At 42.4% G+C, this 20,858-nt stretch overlaps 2 protein-coding genes across 2 annotated transcripts in view; one reads left to right on the forward strand and one right to left on the reverse strand.

The window, feature by feature from the left end:
- MAF (MAF bZIP transcription factor) overlaps nt 1–20,858 on the forward strand; it is a 180,294-nt gene that overhangs the window by 123,522 nt on the left and 35,914 nt on the right. The gene's annotated exons all lie outside the window — the stretch shown is intronic.
- The window catches only part of WWOX (WW domain containing oxidoreductase), a 563,654-nt gene continuing 545,437 nt past the window's right edge, over nt 2,642–20,858 (reverse strand). Inside the window, exon 9 of the mRNA XM_084533267.1 lies at nt 2,642–2,662. Within this exon, the coding sequence (XP_084389393.1) occupies nt 2,657–2,662 (6 nt within the window). The 3' untranslated portion in view covers nt 2,642–2,656. The remainder of the gene's footprint in view (nt 2,663–20,858) is intronic.

The raw sequence follows: 20,858 nt of genomic DNA on the forward strand, positions 1-20,858 counted from the left end.
TGAAGGATTAAAACACTTTAAAGAGACAGAAGAGGCTGTAAACCCCTATCATATTCTTATTCTCTCTTCATTATCTTGTCCAGTATCTATCCCTGCTGAGTAAATCTGGTTGTGTGTTTCTCCAAAGTGGTCATAAGAAGAAATTTATTTACTTCTCTTTGCACTGGAGGGGCATTACTGGGTTTCAAGGCTCTCCGAAGTAATAAAGATTTTGCAGTGTGTGCAGAAGGAGCAGAAATTCAGAACTTCTTTTCCCCCTCTGAGGTCGTTTGGCCAGCCTAAAGGGGAGACACTTCTCATTTTCTGACAGGCTTTATTTCCGTAAGATTTTCCAATTAGCAGGAAAAGGTCACACTAATGTTAGTGCTGTGCAGAGGAAGGGGGATCCAGCTATGCAAATAGAGATCTCCTTGAAAGGACAATATAAAAATATTGTATTTTCCTTCATTTCTTAATTAAAACTTGGCAGGGAAGGGTGTGCAAGTGTGTGCGTGTGTGCACGTGTGTGCATGCCCCTGCGGGTGTTTGCTGGAGGGGGAAGGGAGCGCTCCCTCTTGCCTGAGATCAGCGATTTCACTTCATTTGCAGTCCTTGCTTTCCTCTGAAACAGCAAATTGCATTCAGGCTCCTGTCTATATGTTTGTCCACCTGGGTGGAAAACAGACAGGCCAACAGATTTCCACCCTGCAAGTGTTGGGGGAGAGGCGGTGACTTGAGTGAGGGGCAAGGGGAAAGCACATCCTGTAGTTTGCTCCCCATTCATTCTGAAGAGGAATTCGGGATGGGTGTTATTTTTGCTTTTGTTGGGTTGGTTTGGGGACTTTTAATCCAACCATGCTGACAACAAACAACGCTGACCACAGGCATTTTGCCCCCTCTTTGAGCCCCGCTAGAACCATCGCTGTGAGGCTTTCCCCACAGCTTTTGTTTCCTGCCCTGGGTGCATGCTTGTGTGCATGTGTGTGTGTGTGCGTGCACGTGCACATGGAAAGCACAAGAACCTTTCCCAACAAGCCAAAGAGCTGGGAGGTGTCAGGACTTGCTCCCACTTGGCTTTTAGAGAAGCCTTGCATTCTTCCCCTTCGCAGGCAAGCATTTGTCTCTATTTTTATAGTGCAGGAACAGCCGCGGCCCTAACTTGTGCCCCTCTCTCTGTGCAGGGGCCGCAGTGTTTATATTTGGCCGTGGGCATGGGGAGAGGCAGGTGCACAAGTCTGGAATCTCTCCGCAGGCGTTAAACCAGGCCAGATCCTCCCCAGCACATTTCCTCCTTAAACACATAACTGGCTTTGCAGCCAGGGAGCTGGAAAGCATCTCGGGAGTCAATTTGGTCTTGAAGGCATTGTATTAGGGAAAATGGGCCTGAGTTCAGCTGCCTGCTGACACTCCTGGGCAGACAATTGTTGCTGTGAGTGGTTCACGGGAAATAGAAAATCTTTTCATTCTGGGCTGTAACTTGTTGAACTGCGTGCACGCACATACACACACGCACATGCATACATGCAGCCACCAGAGAATTATTTCACAGGAAATTAAATATTTGCAGCTCTCCCACACCATTTCATATCTTGCCAGTTCCCATAACCCCCTTTTCAGATCACCAGTCCCGCTTGGAGCCCAGAAACTGTCTATCATAACCAGAAGTCTATACACTGGGAAACATATCTGCACCAAATCCTTAGCTGGAGTAAATTGGCAGCGTGCCACCCAAGTCAAAGCCCTTGCTGTGATTTGCACCAGCTGCGGATCTAGCCCAGAGAAATGCGAAAAATTCAGTGAGCTTTGTGCACTGAAGGGTTACACGGTGAGTCCCGTATTGCTGGTAGTAAAAGCTAAACATCCTGAGCTCCCCAGGAGCCAAGCAGAATAACGTTTTTTTTTATCTATATTAAGCTTAGGCTTCACCACGGAAATCTTCTCTTCCTTCTCGTTGAAAAGCAATGTTTTATCTTCCGTGGGTTTCCACCCTGACGTTTATACCAAATGACAATTAACTTTCCTTTCTCATTAATCAGAAGTAATTTTCTCTCTGACAGTGCTTGGCACTGGCATACATAGCTGTACTTGATGCTGGATGGACTCTTTTTGCAGGGAGAGAAAGGCATCCCCCCCAGTATTGCTGCAGGAAAAAAGGCACCGCGGGAGGGCGGTTGGGTTTAGGTGAGACATGGGGGAAGCTCAGAGAGCAGGACCTGAGCTGGGTGGCAGCATGGGGCAGGACGGATGGTGGCCCTTGCTCTCCAGTCTCAGGGAAGCCCAGCACTGCTGGCTGCCAGCGAGCTGGCAGAGCTCGCAGATAATGCAGCGGACAAAGCAAATCCCTTTGCTGCCCTCCTCTCTCCCAGCAGAGCCAGGCTCTTTGCCCGGCAGTGCTTTACCCACCTCCACCTTTCCTATGTTCGGGTACCTCCGCTGTCTCCCTCTGTAATCCCAGGACCAAACAGCTCCAGCCCTTGTCACGGAAATCATGGCAATAAACACCTTTTAGTTACGGTTTGCAGGGTCTGATACTCCTTCAGCCTTGCTGCGGAAATACAAGGTGATCTCTTGTTTGCACGGAGGCAGATGGCAGTGCTCCTGTTTGCTCCGATGGCACAGAACCAAGCTTCAGAGGGGATTGCTGGAGGACTGTTTCAGTTGAGGCATAACCGGGCTCCTATTTCTAAAAGAGAGGAAGAAAAATTGATTGATTTCTCTTGTTTAATCATGAAGCAGTAAAGTTGCTTGAGTTTGTAAGCACTTGTGAGAAAACAAAACCATTTTTAGTAATAACCTTTTTTACCCAAGCCGTATGATACATCAGTGAAACCAACAAAATCACACAAATATTTGTTTTAACAATAGAAATATAAGTAATATAACTTTCAAAACATCCCTCAAAATGCCCATGTCCACTTTAATATGGCTTTAGAGAGGCATAAGCCAAGGCACAGGGATGCTCCGTGAGTCACTAACTGAGTCAAGTGCAGAACCTCAAACCCTCATTACCAGATTTGCCTGTACGTTTGTTTGTGTCTTGAGGTAAACTGAAAACCTGCCCAAATACACAGAAAGGCTTGTGATCAATGAAGTGGAGGTTCCTGTTTTGATGTCAAGATTCTCTTGATAAGCTGGAATTCATCCAGCAGCACGTGGTGGAGGAGCAAATGTAGTATGCTCAAAGGAGAAGCCACCTTACAAAATCTTTTGTATTCTTTTTGATTAAATACATCTGAAACTTGAAATCCAAAGAAGTTTGATGCTTAAGGAATAGGTTCTTAGGGACTGACACCTAATTTTGACCTCCATTGGCAAACTCATTCTATTTACCTTTCACATGCCTCAGCTGCATGCAAACAAGGCTTTGTTTGCAGTGATGCCCAGGAAAATGAATGTTGGGTACATAGCTGGAATTTGTTGCATGGGTGTGGTGAATTGTGATAAGTGGCTGCTCTTTGGAGATTGGTAAATTTAATAAACACTTCATGGATATAAAAATAAATGAATCCCTACTGTTTATAGGATAAGACATGGTGTTTAACAACATCAGTGCCGTCATACAAAGTAGTCAAGAGTGTATAAACATTTTATTTTTATCTAGACAAAGCAAACACATGGATATTAGATAGCATGTATTTGACATCAGATATGTATTATGTTCTGTGTATTATGATGGGGTGACCCCAAACCATACTATTTGCATGCTCTTCAGTCCTCAGGTGGCTGAATCTGGTAGGCAGTCCCTGGGGGCACTGCTACCTTCCCAAAATTTCAGGTGGGAGTTTGCATTTTTAGGTTCCTACCAATAGTTGTATGTTTTTAAGCCCTAAAGCTTGGAGCATCCACCTGTCCAGCACAGATGGCTTCCTGCATTAGGGACAGGCCAGGTCCCCCCAGAGCATGTCCAGAGCCCAACACCAACTGATGACTTCATGGGACATTGTTATTTAGTTGAGCTGGTGGTTAATAAAAACGAAGCCAGACCAGATGTAGAAACCTGCTGGAGAAACCGGATCATTTGAAAGATTTAAGAGCTCGCAGGACCGTGAGAATCCCTCTGCTGCAGGACTACCACGATCATTTTTTGTTGTGTGTAATGAAGCTTTGAAACTGCATTCGACATCTTCAGGTCATTAGAGGCATGCAATGATGCACTCTTTGTTTTTTAATACAGTTGATTTTTTACAGAATGCTTCACCAAAAGCAATACCAAAAACAATGGGGGATGTGTGTAATGACATTAAAAAAAATCAAGCAGATAATTCCTGCTGGAGGACTCTATTTTGTTAATACCACCTTGAGTACACAATATTGACAGTCACCATAAATAATTGACTTATCTAAACAAACATGGGAAATAAACTAACTCAGCTATTACGTTTTCTGTATCTGGACATTGATGTTAGTCTTCAGTGTATTTACATTATGCCTCTAAGAAAAAATATTTCTTGCTGTTATAATACATGCAAACAAGCAGAGAGAAATTTGCATTGAGTTGGCATTAGTTTTGCTAGGGCTGCCAAAACTGGGGCTCTCTGCAAGTGATATGTTTCACATTGCAGCATTCCTCTAAAAACTTGCAGAACTAAATAAATAATGGCACCATGGATGAAACTGGAGAAAACTGAGCAATAGTTAAGCCAGGTGCCCAGAATTTCTACCCAGGCTGCCAGATTTTCAAAGAATTAAACTTTTCAGATCAAATTCTGTAGTCTCTATGAAATTTTGGTACTAGTAAAGCTGCGGAAGGAATGAAGGTTTCTCTTAATGGAGATTTGTGGACATATAACATCTTAGCCAGTACCTGTCAACGTCAGTGGAGGGATTACTGATTTTCATGATCACTGATGGGGACAATCCTGAGACCTTCATCTCTGCTCCTGTTTGGCTGACCTGATTGCTTTTTGGCTGTCTTGACAGTGCTCATAGGCTTCCAGCCTGCCGCATAGAGCAGCTGACTGTGGTTTCTAGAAAGTGTCTCCTGTTTCTGTTTGTTGGCCTTCTTCTGAGTCTTATGTTTACCCTGGTTTATAATAGCAGAATTTGCTCATCAGCTTTATTTGCCAATAAAGCATCTGTCTGCAGATGAAAACCTGTATATATATCACAGTGAGATTTTCAGGCTTGCTTACTTTCAGGCACCTGCCTAAATTTGACAAATGAATAAGGGTAGATTCAAGTGTATGTTTGCAACTGGTCTCTCACCTAAGTGCATTCAGCTCAGGCTGAATCGCTGTGGTGCAGCTAGGTTGGAAACAAACCTGGGACACCTTGGAGGTCTTCACAGAGTAACTAAACACTCTTCAAAGAGGCTTGGAAGAAACTTGCAGCTTTGCAGAGACACCGTATCTTTGATGCACTGACCTTCTGGTAACAGCAGTCCACTAAGTGTTGTACTTGGCTGGAGTCCTCCTTAGTAATTTGGCATTTTAGTGACACAGACCAGCTCTCCATACAGCAGTCCATCAGAACTAATCAGTTGGCTCTTTTCCATCTCTCACTGACTGACAGTTTCATGAGGAAGGTTAGTACATGGTAACTTTTTAAATTAAGGAACATGTTAAGTAATGGCAGTTGAAACTTGGCAAGTGCCTCAGGAAGAGAAATGAACGCCTCATTGCATGAGGAGCTAGTCTGGTAGTGACTTTTCACAATCAGTGGCACCCAGTCCTCTAAAAACACACGTGGAAATCTGGCTTTTATTTGCACCATAATGGTCATGTAGCTGGAGCTTCACCTAGAACAAGGGGATGAAAAGAGAGGTGGTCTTCACCCCTTGTTGTCTCTAAGGCCTAGTTGCCTTTCTGGGAGGTCTTTTATCCCCAGCATCGACAGGCCAGTATCTTGTGTCTTTCCCCAGAAACCGGGGATCTCACGATCCCAGAGCCTGTGCCTTGCCTTTTCCCCTTCACCCTCTGACCTGCCCAAGCAGCATTTTCTGGGGCTTTGGTTTGGGATTAATAAATTTTGAATTCTTCTGTACAGAGAATCAGCTTTTAAAGCCTCCTGACAAAGCCCATATGTGGTGGGCTAGTCTGGTATGTGGTGCATGAGCTGCCCCCATGAGGTATGGATCATCTTCACCCAGAGCAGGGTGATGAGTCTGGCCTGTGTCTACACATGTATTTTATTAACCACATTAAAAAAATAAAAAACAAGTTTTGTTTGTTTGTTTGTTTTTTAAAGAGGTGCAACATGTGCTTTCCTTGGAGAGAAGGGAACTGCAATTTGTTTGTCTGTATATCAAGTATGATTTGAAAAAGGCCAATTAGATTCCTAGCTCCTTAGGAAACCCAGGTGTTAGGATGTCCCCTTGCTGCTAAAGCCCAGGAGGGCTGGGGGTCTCCCAGGAAGGAGCGGGAACAGAACTGGAAGTGACTGGGAGCAGTGAGACCTGAGAACAATTTGAGTGCCCCAGAGATCAGGAGTCCTCAGGGCCACAGCTTCGGCTTAGGACACTTCATTTGACAGCCAGGCACAGAATAGGTTCTCTTTTAGGAACCTATTCTTCCCAAATTAAGAGTCTAAGTGCTGTAATATAAATAAATAATAAAAATAATAAAAATTATAAAATTCAGTATTAAAAATGCCATTGGGAAAACCAATAAAAGAAAAAGCCACCAACCATGTAATGGCTACTTTTAACCACTTAACATACAGTTTAAATCTCTAAAGAGGAATAATAATACATTTATTTCTAAAGTACCTGAAGTTGCCAAAGGCACTCAGGGTGCTCTGCGATATAAAACCATTTCTAAAAATAAATTAGCACATTATAAAAGGGCTCTGTGTAGTGAATGTACTTAGAGAGCAGGTGAAATGTTTCTGACAGAGCATGTTTCTTTTGGAAGAGGTCGGTCTGTTCAGAGTGGATCCATTGGAGGGAGTTTCTAATGAGAAACGATCAGAGCATTTTCAGTCTTTTTTTTTTTTTTTTTTTTTTTAATGTGGTCAAAATCTTTTGGAGGCAAAAACTGCAGTGCTAGAGTGAAACATGCCATAGGGTCCAGGGAGAGGAGGCATTATGGATGGGTGATATCAGCCCATCAGTAACACCAGGGATGCCACGCAGCCATACGAGCCCCAGTTCCTCCACAGCCCACTGTTATCCAGCCCCGGTAACAAGTGAAAATCCCATCCTTTAGGCAGCCGATCCTCCTTGGGAATGCAATAGCACAACTGGGACCAAAAGCAGGCAGGATGCTCTGGTGCTGTGGTGACAAAAGCCTTTTGGAGCATCGCTGCTGCGAGCGGCTTTGTCTCGCCGCAGCCAGCTGGCAGGGGCTTCAGCGGGGGCTGAAATAAAGCCGGGGAAGAGGGATTCCTGAGCACAGGGAGAGAGGAGGGTTTGTTGTTGTTTGCGATGGATTCCCGTGTGCCGAAATGCCTGCCCCGGTGTGGCGCGACAGCCCTGGCCGGCGTCCACACGGATCAGCTGCTGGACGTGTTTACGAGCACCAGCCCCGGCCTTGCTGCCGTGATGCAACGCTCCTTGGAAAGGCCCGAAGTAGTTTGCAGAAGCACTTCTCAAGAAAGTTAGCTGTTTGAAATAGCCTCGGAGGAAACTCTGCTCTGCTTTCATCTCTAGCCTAAGGCCTAATTGAGTTGAATACAAATATAAACTTATAACAGACGTTTCAGTCGTTCTGTTTAGCTTGCCTTACAAAAAGCCGGCTTAATGATCTTTCTGAAGGCTGTTTCACTGAGGCAGCAGAAAGACACCCGCTTTACATCATTACTGAATAGTTCATAAAGGAATTATTTAGCAAGATGTTCTGTTTGTTAATAGGCCCAAATCATGGTTTCTTTTACCAAATACTGCTTTTATTTGAGGTCTTTGAATGAATTTCATTCAAACAATGCTAACATCTGATGATAAAAACCACTAATGAGAGGAAAATCATCCACATTTTTGATCTAGAGCTCTCATTAATTCCAAACTTTGCTTTTAGTTTGTTTTGCTGATCAAATCATTAGAACAGTTTTTATTACCGCTTTGGCACCCTCCAAAGAGAGTTAGTTTTCCATGAGCTTTAGCTCCGTTCTCTTTGTTTTGCTTGTATTGTGTCACATAACCCATACAGAATAAAATCATTAGAAGGGGATTTCAATAAATGTCTGGAGAACAGACCTCCAAAGTGTGGTCCTGAGCAGCTGCTAAACTTGGGGACTTTGTTAGAATTTTTTTCAGTTTAGGTCTTGAATTATACACCTTAACTGTTTTTTGTTTATGGAAGACTATTTTCCCCAGGGTAAATATGGAAGAAAATGGTTTCTTTAGGGGCATGCAGCATTGTACCATGGAAATTTCATCTTAACGTGATGTTTTCTATAATTATGCTGCTTTTTATACCTAGTAGCACACATTGGTGCTACCTTGTAAATTGTTATTAATTGCTGTATAATTTTCTGCAGTAGTACTAGCTATGGGCTTTTTTTTTTTTTTTTTTTTTTTTTTGATAAAACCCCCTAAAGAGTGAACAGCAGAGACTGCCAAAGCTTTTGGCAGTGCTTTGCTCCCAGCCTGGCCAGGAGCTAGAGAAAGGCTGGAGGTGCAGCCACGCTGTACCAAGCAGGGATCAACACATGTCCTATGGTGGTGCTGTGTGTGAAGGAAAATCCTTTGCCCCCTCACATCTCAGTAGTGTACTGACTGTTCGCTGCCAGAGGCAGCTGTGTTGGGTGTGAACAATACGCTATCCAAATACTACCACGAATGAATCCTTGCCTCCTTTTCTCTTACACAGACAAATTGTTTAGACCTTCCTGGGAACTTAAAAGTACTTGCACAAATCAGGACAATTGAAAAAGCCAAAAAGTGAAGGAGTTAAAATACCCCCTACCCCTCAACATCCCCTGGGGCTCTACTGTGGTGCAACACGACACAGGTTAGGCGTATGGGCTGACTCCTCCAAACTTCTGCCTTCATAAATTGCCACTGCTTATTATTGCCTGCAGGGTGAGGCCAGGCCATTGTATCACTTGAAATTTATGAAGATTAATGAAGGAGGCAGACAACAGTTCTGTGTTAGGAGAAACCACATTAATGGCAAAAAAAAAAAAAAAAAAAAAAAAAAAAAAGTCTCTGTAAGCTTCAGGGATAGAAGTACAGGGTTCTGCATGCTTGGGATGTAAAGTAATTCATATTCCCCTACTCTGTCTCACTAGCTGAATTGTTTCTTTTAATTTAAAATCAGCTTACTGTATTATTTTAATATAAATAGATATGTAGAACAGTGAACAAACTGTTGTATTTAAGACAAATGGAGAAAATAAATAATGTTGCAAAATCAGCTTTTGCTAATGGTTTTTACCATTCCCTATACCAGATGTGTCAGTTCAGCAAAATTAATTATTGTCTTAGCCGTAGAGTCACTTTTACATATAGATGGCTTACTTTACAAGCAAGCAAACGTCATGAGATCTGAAGAGAAGAGGTAAAATAAAAACAAAATATACCTTTCATACTTATGTGTGTTTGAGTACTGACCCGTGGGAAGTGCTGCCATGGATCAGTGTTAGGAGCTCATTACTAAGAAACTGCACTGACTTTTACGGTTAAGTGGGAAACTAAGGTTCACAGTGCAGTGACTCCAGCGCTCCTTTGTCTTTTAACCTCTTCCATCTGGGTTTCCAGCCTGACCGGGATAAATGTGCTGCTCAGCTTGTTCAGTGGTGGTCCAGGCTTTGCTGAGATGTCTTTTTAATGTTTAAGGAGCATAACCTCTGCATGGCTGAAGCTAATTTTCCATCTCAAGTTCCAGTGTTTGTGGTATGGGCCTTCATGCCTGAGGTGTTTTCTCCAGTGAGAAGATGCCCTGTAAGAACAGGGGAGGAGTTTTGGGGTGCTTTTGTTGGAAAGCCCATTCTGCCCAGCTGTCATAGGAGGTTAAACTCAATATTGATGTGAAAAAAATTGAAAAGCTGCTATATTTGGTTCATGGCTTAGTGGTTTTTACCTAGAGCACCTCCATGAAAGCTATGGCCTTGTCTTTCAATATTCTCCTTTGGTCAGAGACCTCAGAGGGAGCTTCATTCCTGCAGGAGAGCCAGGCAAGGGCCTGTGAGGAGCTACAAGCGAGCTTGCGCTCTGTTTGAGGGATTTAAGGGAGAATCAAGTCATGCATAGCCTAACTTGAAGTGAGACCTCTTCACTGGTGGGATTTTCATCCCAATCAAATTCCTTACAAAGGCAGGTTTGCAAAGCTTAGCCTTAAAAGTCAGTCAGTCTGAGTTTTATGTGCTGTTCAACAGAGAGAGGAAAATATATATATAAGATTTTCTTTAACCTAATTTATGACAACACAAATAAATAAATAAATACATAAACAAAAAACTTCCCCTTAAAAACAAACAAACAGACAAATAGAAACTTTCCTAGAGAAGTGGGGCGGAAGCTGGCCAGCCATGGAGGTGGCCAAAAATGTTGCCTTCAGCAAGAAGGGAGAAGTCAATACAAAGCATGACTGGGATGCAGGCAGCCTGCTGCTTCATAGTACTGCTTGTCAGGCTGAGAGCAGGTAGCACTGAAACAACCAGTGGTATTCACTGGAGATTGATAAGAGAGGGGTCACCTCTAGTAATATATAGTAGAATTATTCTCCAAAGAGCTCAATTTTAATTATACACTGGTTTAAGAGTATTACTTTCACAAAACCCTGCTACCTGTTTATGCTTCCAAAACCTAATGGAGTTATATTGAATAACTGAAAGGCCCCCAAATCACACTGACAACTTGTCTTCTAAACTCTGTTATGTTTTGTCTTAGCACAAGTGCCAGTGCTAAAGATTATTGATGCAACTGCTTGCTTTTAGATGCTGAATCACATTAGCCTCCCTCCTGCCCTCCTATTTCATTAAGAATCTGGCTGCAGATCAAAAAATGTAATGCCTTCTCCATGTAGGGCCCCATAACTTTCACAAGCCCTAAAAAACTGACTGGCAGCACATTGATTTCTTTCTCTTTTCTTTCCTTCTCTCCCTCTCCTGCCTGCTTGCTTTTGTTCTTTTGCTCTGTCTTTTACTCTCTCATTCTTTCTTTTTCTTTCTCTGTCTTTATTTCTTTCTCATTCTCCCTTTCTCCTCTGTCCCCCTTTTTTTCTCATGGAGAGAGAAAAGTAGAAGTAGGAGGAGGGCAAGAGGTCAGCATGTGAGGAATTCCAGTTTAATAGACAAAGCCAAAATGCTTATGTATGTTCACATATTGCATCTGATATATTTTATTGTATCTGGTCAGAACAGAATAACTGTAAGTTGTTATTTAGTTTCCCCATAGGCTAATATATATTTTTTTCATTGCTGCCTTCTTTGTTATATTTCAGACAAATCAATACTGAGTCAACTTATTTTCATTGAAAAAAAAAATCCAGTATGGAAAGATCTCCCAAAAAATCTTCTGGAGCAGAGACCAGAGGGTGACCTTAAAACCAGTGGGACTCTTGCCAGTGGTTTCAATGGGGTCAGGATTCACCCCAAGATTCTGGAGTCCAGCCAGGGGATTAGGTGCATCTGGCACTTAGGTGCTATACATGTCCAGAGCTCCGTGCTGGGCTTCATAGCTGATTCAACTTTTAGTCCCAGATGGGGAATGCAGCAGGATTGTAAGTAATAAGGATTTGTCCATTTTTATAAGGAAAAATGTACCAATATGCATCATTACACTTTAGTGACATTAGTCTTTAATTGACTTGGTGCACAAGTTTCTCTTGCTTGGGAATCCGGTCGTCTTCCATGAAACAGGAAAAAAAATCTTTTAAGTTACCAGGAGATACAGTTTTAAGCTCTTATAGACTGACAAATCATTTTTTGACAAGATCTTGAATCAATATTTCCCCCAAACAAAAGAGTCACTTGTGCATTCTTGCCATACTTTTGCTTTCCCCCTAGCATCTCTGTGCGATATCAGTTAGAGGCAGAAACGATCCCCAGCATTTATCATTTCACCAGCACTGGTATTCAGCTAAAAAAAAAAAAAAAAACAAACAAACACAACAAGATCTTTGCTGAAGCAAAGTCTTGAAGTCATATAACACTCATGCTAATATCTTGATTTGTTACTTGCTGATTTTAAGGAGCATGTTTGTTTGGTTTTTTACTTATTTAGTGCTATACAGCCCAAGGCATTTATGCATATAACTTTTAAAGTTGCTTCATTTGGGACAAGTTTCACGTAAAGATCATATTAATTAGGTCCTACACCTAAAGTTCATCTTAATTAGTATTGTTTCTTTCCCTGAGGTTCTAGTAATTTGTTAGAATCCAACATGAATATACTGGAGCACTTATGGGGTGATAATTAGTCAACTGTTCTTACTTCCATTGCTTTTAACATGAACAGGATTAGGCCTGAGAGCCACTGCGTGTAACTTGACACAGCCACAGCAATTTCATTAAACATTTTAATAAATCTCTCTCACATAAACACCCATAAATGCACATATGCATGTGCATATCCAATCCCATTTATTTCGAATAAGGAGAATAACTCTGCTGTGACAGTTGTCTCTCATGTACCGTTTATTTTACCCATGTAAATTAATTTAGTTGTTTTTCATAACCATTCACATATTCCACTTCATTTCCTTCATTTCACAACTAATTTCTGGGATTGCTTTGATAGTCAGCTATTATCTTTCAGACATATGTACCTTCTTTGTGTTTCTTGTTGCCATAGCTGAGCAAACAATTGCTTGGTTCTTTATGTAATATTAAAACAAGTCCTATATCCTTAAATAGGACTATACACATAAAATAGGAAACTTTTTCAGTGCAACAAATGCTTCAGACTGAAGTTGTGTGAGGTTATGATTACAGCCATTCGAGAGTTGTATTGTATTGTTTGGAATTTATTTTTGCTGAGTAGGGAAAGAATTATTTAATGTACTGCAGAAATCCTGTAAAATTAGTGTATGGAAGTATTTTCTATGACATAGCACAGACATTTAATACATCAACATATGGCATCATATATTCTCTAGAATCACCTTGAGTAATTCCCAGACTACTGTAGTACTGGGCTGTATAGAAAATATTAGGATTTTGTATTTATTTATGGAAGGAGCTACTAGCAGTTAAAACAAGTGCAGAAGCAACAGGCCCTTTGGACTGATTTCTCAAGTGCCTGAGAACTTAAAATGTATATGGATGCAAAGATGTTTCTCAAAATCCAGTGAAGAATAGCTCTTAGCAGACTAAGTAGCTTTTGCAGCCCTAGACACCTTCTAGACATCTTCACAAAGCTGGGCCTTGTCTGCAGAAGTGTGATGTGTCCTGCTGATTAAGTGCAAGCTGCAAGAAATATCTGGCTTTTGGTTTGGGGGACTTTTTGGCATTTATTTTTTTTTTTTTGCAGCAGGAATTTTCTGTCTTTTCCTAGTTAGGCACTCAGGAGAAAGCAGAGGACTTTTCTCAGGCTCATTTCCAAACACCTGAGTTCCACATCTCAGAGGGATTGAGGTGTCAAATTTACCTCTGGAAGCAAGTACCTAAGTCAGATTTAGTTTTTGTCAGCTATGACTGTTAAGGGAAGGTCAGATTTGGGATGACAGAATGAGATCAGATAAAGCCTCTTTCTGTGTGCATCTGTAATGTGAGACATATTGTCCACCACCTGGAGACACAGTGAAGATTGCTTTGGTCTTATTACTCAAGACACAGCAATATTTGGGATGCAATCAAAAGAACTTCATCCTGGGCTGACAAGGGAAGCGTGTAGCTAGGGTCTCCAGAGAGCTTGTTCAGCCCTTTCTGAAGGCCGTGTTGCAGGTGCCCTTTCAATGATGCTTAACAAAGCTGGCCACACTGGAGACACTTCACATGTACGTATATATTGTCATCTCTCCTCCTGATGGCACATCCAGTGTGCCTTATAGACCTGGGCACCTAGTGTCCTGTCCCTGCCCCTGCTTCGGTGGAGCATGACCACTGCTGCCTGGGGAGAAGTTGCTGCAGATACATGTACTGCTCCCCCCATGTCGCTCTGACCGAGGGCAACCACATGCTAACCACACTAACCACACGAGCACTTTCCCATCCCTCTACACTCTGTAGTTACTCTGAAGTTACTCTGTGTAGGAGGTTGCGCTTTTGTCTTTGCTGGTTTTCTGTCTCAGAAATGTCCACCTTGGCCCTGTTGTAACACGAAATTTTGTACATTAGCTGATGAGGATCTTGGACTTTTTGGATGAGATGCTAAGAACATCAGTATTGCTGCTGGGAGGACCTTTGGAATACAGGATGATGCATCACAGTTCCCAAGGCACAAGTCTCACTTTGAGCCATGTCACTGGACCAGGGGCAAAAGCTGAAGGGACTTTCCAGGTTTCAAAGCTCTAGGCAAATTAGGAAGGGATCATCAGTGTCTATGGGCAGTGTACAAGAAAGAAGTGAGGTGTGACGAAGATGCAAAACTAATTTTTTTTTAATTATTATTTATTTATTCTAGAACTAAACAGACTCATACAGAAGTATAGTGAGAGCAGAGCAGAGAATACTGAACCTGAAATCTCTGGGATGATGTACAAAGTGAGATTCCCTGTGAGGTCACAGCTATGTGATTTTGAATAGGAAAATTGGAGGCACCAGGCAGTCTGTAAAGTGCATTTCTCCTGTGATCAGTGGAGAATTACCATTGCTCTCGCATGAGACATTTAGCTCTTTAGTTTATTGTGTTGAATTAGAAGAAAATTCTGTTTTATTAAGTGACAAAGACATGTAAAGACCTCTTTATTTTAAATGGTATTGGGACAGTAGAGGTGAAATCTAGGTGAGTTTTTTCCCTATAAAACAATCTGAAAAACCTCTTGACCAAGGTTAAGATAGCTGAACTGGTTTAATGGAGCTTGGCACATATTTGAAAGAGAAGTGCAGGTGGTATGAACCCTACTGTTTCCCATCGAAGGTCAAAAAAGATAAAATTCCCCGGTCTCTATTCCAAAAGTGGGCTTACAGCTGGAGCACTTTCACCCTGCTATTTCAGAGGCAGCAAGTCTCGTACCTCCTGGGGTCTGCCTGAGCCTCAGGGGAAGAACTGAGCATGGGAAAGCTTAAAAAAGAAGCTTTAGATAGTGATAAGGAAAACAGCAATATGGCTTTCCATTCCCCGTGCTTGAAATAGAGCTGGTGTGGTGCACCTCCCTTCTTCCTTTAAATGGGGAATAGGTATGGATATTCCTGGCTGAGCCAGGTGGCCAGGGGGCATTTGCTGGCTGGTGAAGTATTGGAAGTTGTCACTGCTGCCAGCCAAACAAAATAAACCAGGATCTTGCAAAGACATAGGTACTTTGCAGATTGCAAAGCTCTTTTTACCACTGAGAGTAAGAGGCTAAATAGTTATCCTCAGCTTTCATAGATTTTTTTTTTTTTTGTTCCGGCTTTAAACTATGATTTTCAGATGAATTATTGCTTCCCATAGTGCTTCATGGTAATCTATTCATGTGACACTGGCTCAAGACACTCCAGAAATAATTTATTCCCAGACATATTAATTTAAGTCAGTCTCTGCATTCACCTCACTAAAGTATAATCTAGGCATGTTCCCTTTGAGCTTCTGGAGAAAGAAAAAGAGTTTTCTGGCAGATAGATTTGGACCCTTTCAGTAAAATTGCACTCAAATTCATAATATGGATTTCAGACATGTGGACCTTTGAACAGTGGAAATAATTAATTTGCATGACAAGATGGAGTCCCAGAGCTGGAACACTGCTTCAGCATGAGCAGAGGTGCTGTGCCCTGTAACCTAGCAGGTATCCTCTGATAGGAATGCAAAGGCAAATTTTTGGCTATAAAATATAGGAGAAATTAATGTAGTTGTACTCATTTGGACCAGCAGCGAATATGTCCCATAGTCAGCACGAGAACCCTAAAGTGAGATCTGTTACACAGCAACACTATAAAATAGTTACCTTAAGGGTAAAGGTGGCCCAAGTAAAAGTGGCAATCTTCTCATTCCAACAAGTGACAACTTTGTCATTTCATTTCACCTGTTTACTAACTCCTTCCTTGAGCATGGCTTTATTCTGGGTAGATTTCTCTATGGAAACCAATACCCATGGAAAAATTTATCTTCTGTTTACTTCCTTTTGCTTGTCTTAGTCATATAAATTTTAGCTCTCAAAAGTTTTCGGATGATATTAAGCATGTCAGCATGGTACGTGAAGATATAACTAAGAGTAATGGGATGAAACTGAGCCAAAGCAAATGTTGGCTGAATAGCAGGAGATCTGTTACTGAGGGCTGTTAGAGGAAGGTCTAGTTTCCCAAGAGGAGTGATGGAAAAGCCATCACTTGAGATGTTAACAGCCAAACTGGACAAAACCTTTGAAAATATATTTGAGGGGGTGAAGGTTTTCTTAAAGGATGTGGGGACTAAATGATCTAGCAGGTCTTTCCCTGAGGTGCATCTCACATCTCACTGGCTGATCTCATACTGCCACTCGTTAGCACTGCAGGAGGCTGCTGTTGGGGTCTCTCACACTCTGCCAAATTGTGTCATGGTGTCATGGGATCTTCATCTGAGAGATGAACTTAAAAGTCCAAGATGAGCATCTCACCCTGTGCTTCCTTCCTCCACCGTTTGGTTTCCTTATCATCCTGAAGATCTTTCTCCTGTCCACACCATCGCTGTTGTTGGTGGATGGTCACAACCGTATCCATAGCTCAGAACCTTTTTTTTTAATAAGCAGTCTGTGAATCACTGATAGACTCTTGCATTTAAAATGACTTCCCAACTGAAAATGGAGCAGAGGTGAGAGCATTAAGCACACATTGGTAGAGTGGGTCCCAAATAATGAAAAATGCATAAGCCTAAGCCTCACCCCCACCTCCGCCCCCTTTCCTTTTAATACAGAGCAGGTAAATTCCTAAATTCCATTTTCTACTCTGGAGATTTACATACTAAAGTTGTTTAAGACAGAAGCGAGCTCTTCAGCGTGTGGGTTTTGTGCTGAATGCAGCTATACGACACTTCCCTCCCACCCACCCCCAAAAAGCTAGCATTGTTCCAGTGTAACAATGGATGAGTAGCCAGCCTCTGCAAGGTAAAAGCAACCCCCCCACACCCAGTCCATTAGGAGAGGGATCCCCTTCCGAGGGCATTTCACTGAGCTCCCTGGTTGCAATCCCCCGCAGCAGCCCCACGCTGCTGACACGGAGCTGGAGCTGTAACAGCTCATCTACTCAGCACCTGCCAGGGAGCCCTTGCTTCTGCCAAGAGTAACTTGGTACCAACTTCAATAATATCACAATGCGGTATTTAAATAATTTGACAAGGCTATTTGGATAACTACCAGGAATTGCTCAAGTCTGTAATTTTCCTTTTGGGAGACTAAGTTAGGATCTGCATTTTCTCAAAGATAATGTTGCCTTGTCCCATCTCTGAAGATATTTTGAAGGAAGCATACCTACATATACATATGTTAGATGATGGGTCTTGATGTGGAAAAGAAGGCCAGAGCAAGTGGGGCTGCTCATCTCCCTGTCCACCCACCTGGTCCTGGAGCTATTTTGTCCTGCTGTCCTCCACCAGACTGGAGAAGAGGCTGTTATGTGGGTTGCATGGGGGCTGATGGATGATTATTCTTTAAGGCCACACCAGCAGGTCTCTAGGGCATACCTTGCTTCACTTCCTCAATAAGTTGTCCTGGCATCACCTTGCGAAGGGGCTTCCAGGGCTGGGTGCACCTAATGGGCTGCAGAGTGCAGGTCTAGACTCTAGAAGCTAGAGAAATATGTTTATTTCTAGCACCATGGCTTGATATTCTCCAAATATTATGTTGCCCTGGGTTTGCACTGCACGTTTGTTGTGGGGGGTATTAAAATTTCCCAAAATGTGAGAGTCAGCATGCATGACAATGCTGATCAGGCCCAGTCCACACTCTGCCACTTGCAACCCATCCAAATAGGTGACTTAATGAGTTTTGAGTTATTTGGCATGGCTTCGAAGTTGGGACTGCAGAATATTTTGTCACCTTTTAACACAAAGCTTGGCCTCGACTGCAGAAGATAGCCCAAATGAGGCTGAGAGGTCATGCTTCTGATTTCTTTGAAAGACGTTTTTCTGTCTGAGTGTGCCTGCACGGACAGCAGTCAGAGCATCCCAGCTGTCCGAACACATGCCTGATGGAGCTCCTGTAAGCTGGGCACCCGTTCCAGCTATGGCACCAGGCTATTAACCTTTGGGTATTTGCATTATTAGTCAGTTTTCTAAATCCTTGGAGTTAAGTACGGAGACAGCAAAGATTTTCCATTTTGCTGGAGCTTGAAGTTGTCTGGTATGAATTTTACAAAGCACTCAAAATGCTTTACTTTCAGCCAATTTGCTACTCTGGCTATATTCTGTGTAATATCTTCAGAGAAAATTACTTGCTGCCAGCTAAATACAGTATGTTGATGACCTATTAATTTATGACATGCATTTGGAGCTGGGAACAAATTTATAAACAAACTTTAAGTTCTTTTTCCCCCATGAATTGTACCAGCATTTGTTTTAATTTCCCAATAGTCATGCTTAATGTGTCAAAAGCTATGTTCGACTTCTTGTTTTCCTCCAAAAAGAAGGGAAAAGAAGCAGAAATAGCTATCTCAAGTTCAGCTCCTGTCAGGTATTATGAGCAACACTTTAAAATGAGGTATGAATCCAAATAAAATATTTCAACTATGTAGTGTTTTACTAAAATCTGGAGGAGAAAAGGTTTACTTACTAAACAATCATTTGAGCCATAAACATTAAAATGTTCACCAAGGTCCCTTAAAATTAAACAGAAGAGAAACATCTATCAGCACATTTTAACAGAGAGCAGAAGTCCTTGCTAGATGGTGCCTCCATCCCGGTTCTGCCCCGTCTCCTCTGCTCCTCCTGCTTCCAGCCATGTTGATGGTGGCTTTTCTCAAGGGCTCTTCCCTTGGTGGACCACCATGGAGGTGGGGGAGTTGTTTTGCGACGAGAGATGACAGGATGTTTAGATGAAGACTGGTTTCTGGGGGGCGTGGGGCACAAGTAGGTATGTAGGAATACATCTCCTAGGTGGATTTTGATGCTGGGGTTTATGTTGTGGGTGATGATCTTAGGACTCACCACAGGGACATAAGCACTAAAACAATTTATGGCTGATAAAATCCAGTGTTTAATCAATCTTGTAGAATTTGTGACTCATAATTCTTGGGGGAAATGGTCCCATTTCTACCTCCATGGGACCTCTCTGTAGCTGTCCAATTCCCAAGCATGGAGCAGGACACACAAAAATTCCAAGCAAAGGAGCAAGCTCAGTGATATCTACATTTCTATCTCACATCTTTAAGAGCCACAACAGCCGTTCAGAGCTCTGCTGACCTTTTTCTGATGAGCAGAGACCAAACCCTGATGTTTCTGGACCAGCTTTCCCCACCAGACTATCTCCCAGAGTTGAGAAAATACTCCTCCCACAGCACAGCCGCACTGCATCGCCCCAGCTATGCAACATATTCTCCTGAGATTCAAAGATTTAGGCAGCACGGTTGATGTTTTTTGAGTTTGTCAAGCTATTTGTTGCGAATTGTATTTGTTAGGCAATTAGCTCTGGTTGCAAGCCCCTCTGGGCTGCCCAGTATTGCCCGGATGGTTGCGATAAACAATTTCCAGCCTTTGAATTGTTCTGGGAGGGGATCACTTTGTATAGCCTTGTGTTGTCTGAATATTGCTGATTTTTTTTTTTTCCAAAGTCAAATGGTATCACTGAAAAGCTGCCTGTGTGTAAGAGTGAAATTTTAGCACATTCAGGGGGGGTAGAAAATTAGTTTTCCTTCAGTTTTTTAAAAGCACTAGGAGGTCTTAATAGTATTGTCAGAGACTGTTTTTAACAGCCAGCCACCTACTTACTTACTGCACCAAAAAAATTGCAGATAATTTCTTTATTTCCTCTCTTGACCGTATTCTCCCTCCTCTCTTAGGAAATAAAGCTCATCTGTATGAAGTAGAAAACTCTCCAGGCAGATCATTCTGCTCTGCTGCTGTTCTCTCAGTTATTTTTCACACTGCAGGCAGCCGTTGCTGTCCCTTTCCTATCTATCACCTTTTCCCTTTGTTGCAACTTGTCCTGTGTCCATCCTCAATTATTAGACCACTGAATCACTCTGACCATATGTTAATACCAAACTATCTGAAAGGCAAAAAGAAAAAAAAAAAAAAGTCAGCAGCACATGTTCTGTCCTTAGAGCCTTTGTTAGTTGTGGGTCAAACCAAAGCCCATCCCAGCCTAACCTTTGTGCTCTTGAAAACCATTCCTGTACTCCCCGCGCCGCCTACGCCGCCGCCGCTCACCCGCGGTTCTCCAGGGAGCTGTCAGAGCCCTTATTCATTGAGGAACCCAACTAATAGGAAGCATCCACCTGCTCCAGGGTGACTCCGTCTCTCCCCACTGCGATGCTTGCCAGGATGTGATCCTTGCCTGTTGTTGTGACCTTGTTTTATTGCATGTTCTAATAGAAGCTGAAATGGATATTAGCGGTAATTACTCATTCCGCGAGATTCTGTAGGTCACTCTTTGTACCAGAGTTGAGAACCTTCATTGTCTACATTGCTTAAGTTACTGAACACAGTGCCATCAGTTCTGAATTAGTGCTCGTTAATGAGCCTGTGGTTCGAGAAATTCCCTATTTATTATTCAGAGGCCAAGTGTAATTCAGGCAGCTGCAATGCAACACTCCTTGCCTGACTTTTGATCTGTGATGGAAGGGCCTGGGGTTGGTTTTATGGTGTTTGGTTGTTGTTTGTTTGCTTGTTTGTCTGTTTGTAGTGCAGAAGGGAGGCATAGAGCAAGCAGAGAGGAATGGATTTTTTCCTCCTAGCCTGTAGTCTCTCTTAGGTCCCAGACTTTCTACAATAAAGCAGAACCTTTTTTTTTTTT

The sequence above is a fragment of the Aythya ferina genome, assembly GCF_964211825.1.
Source record: "Aythya ferina genome assembly, chromosome: 12".
NCBI lineage: Eukaryota > Metazoa > Chordata > Aves > Anseriformes > Anatidae > Aythya > Aythya ferina.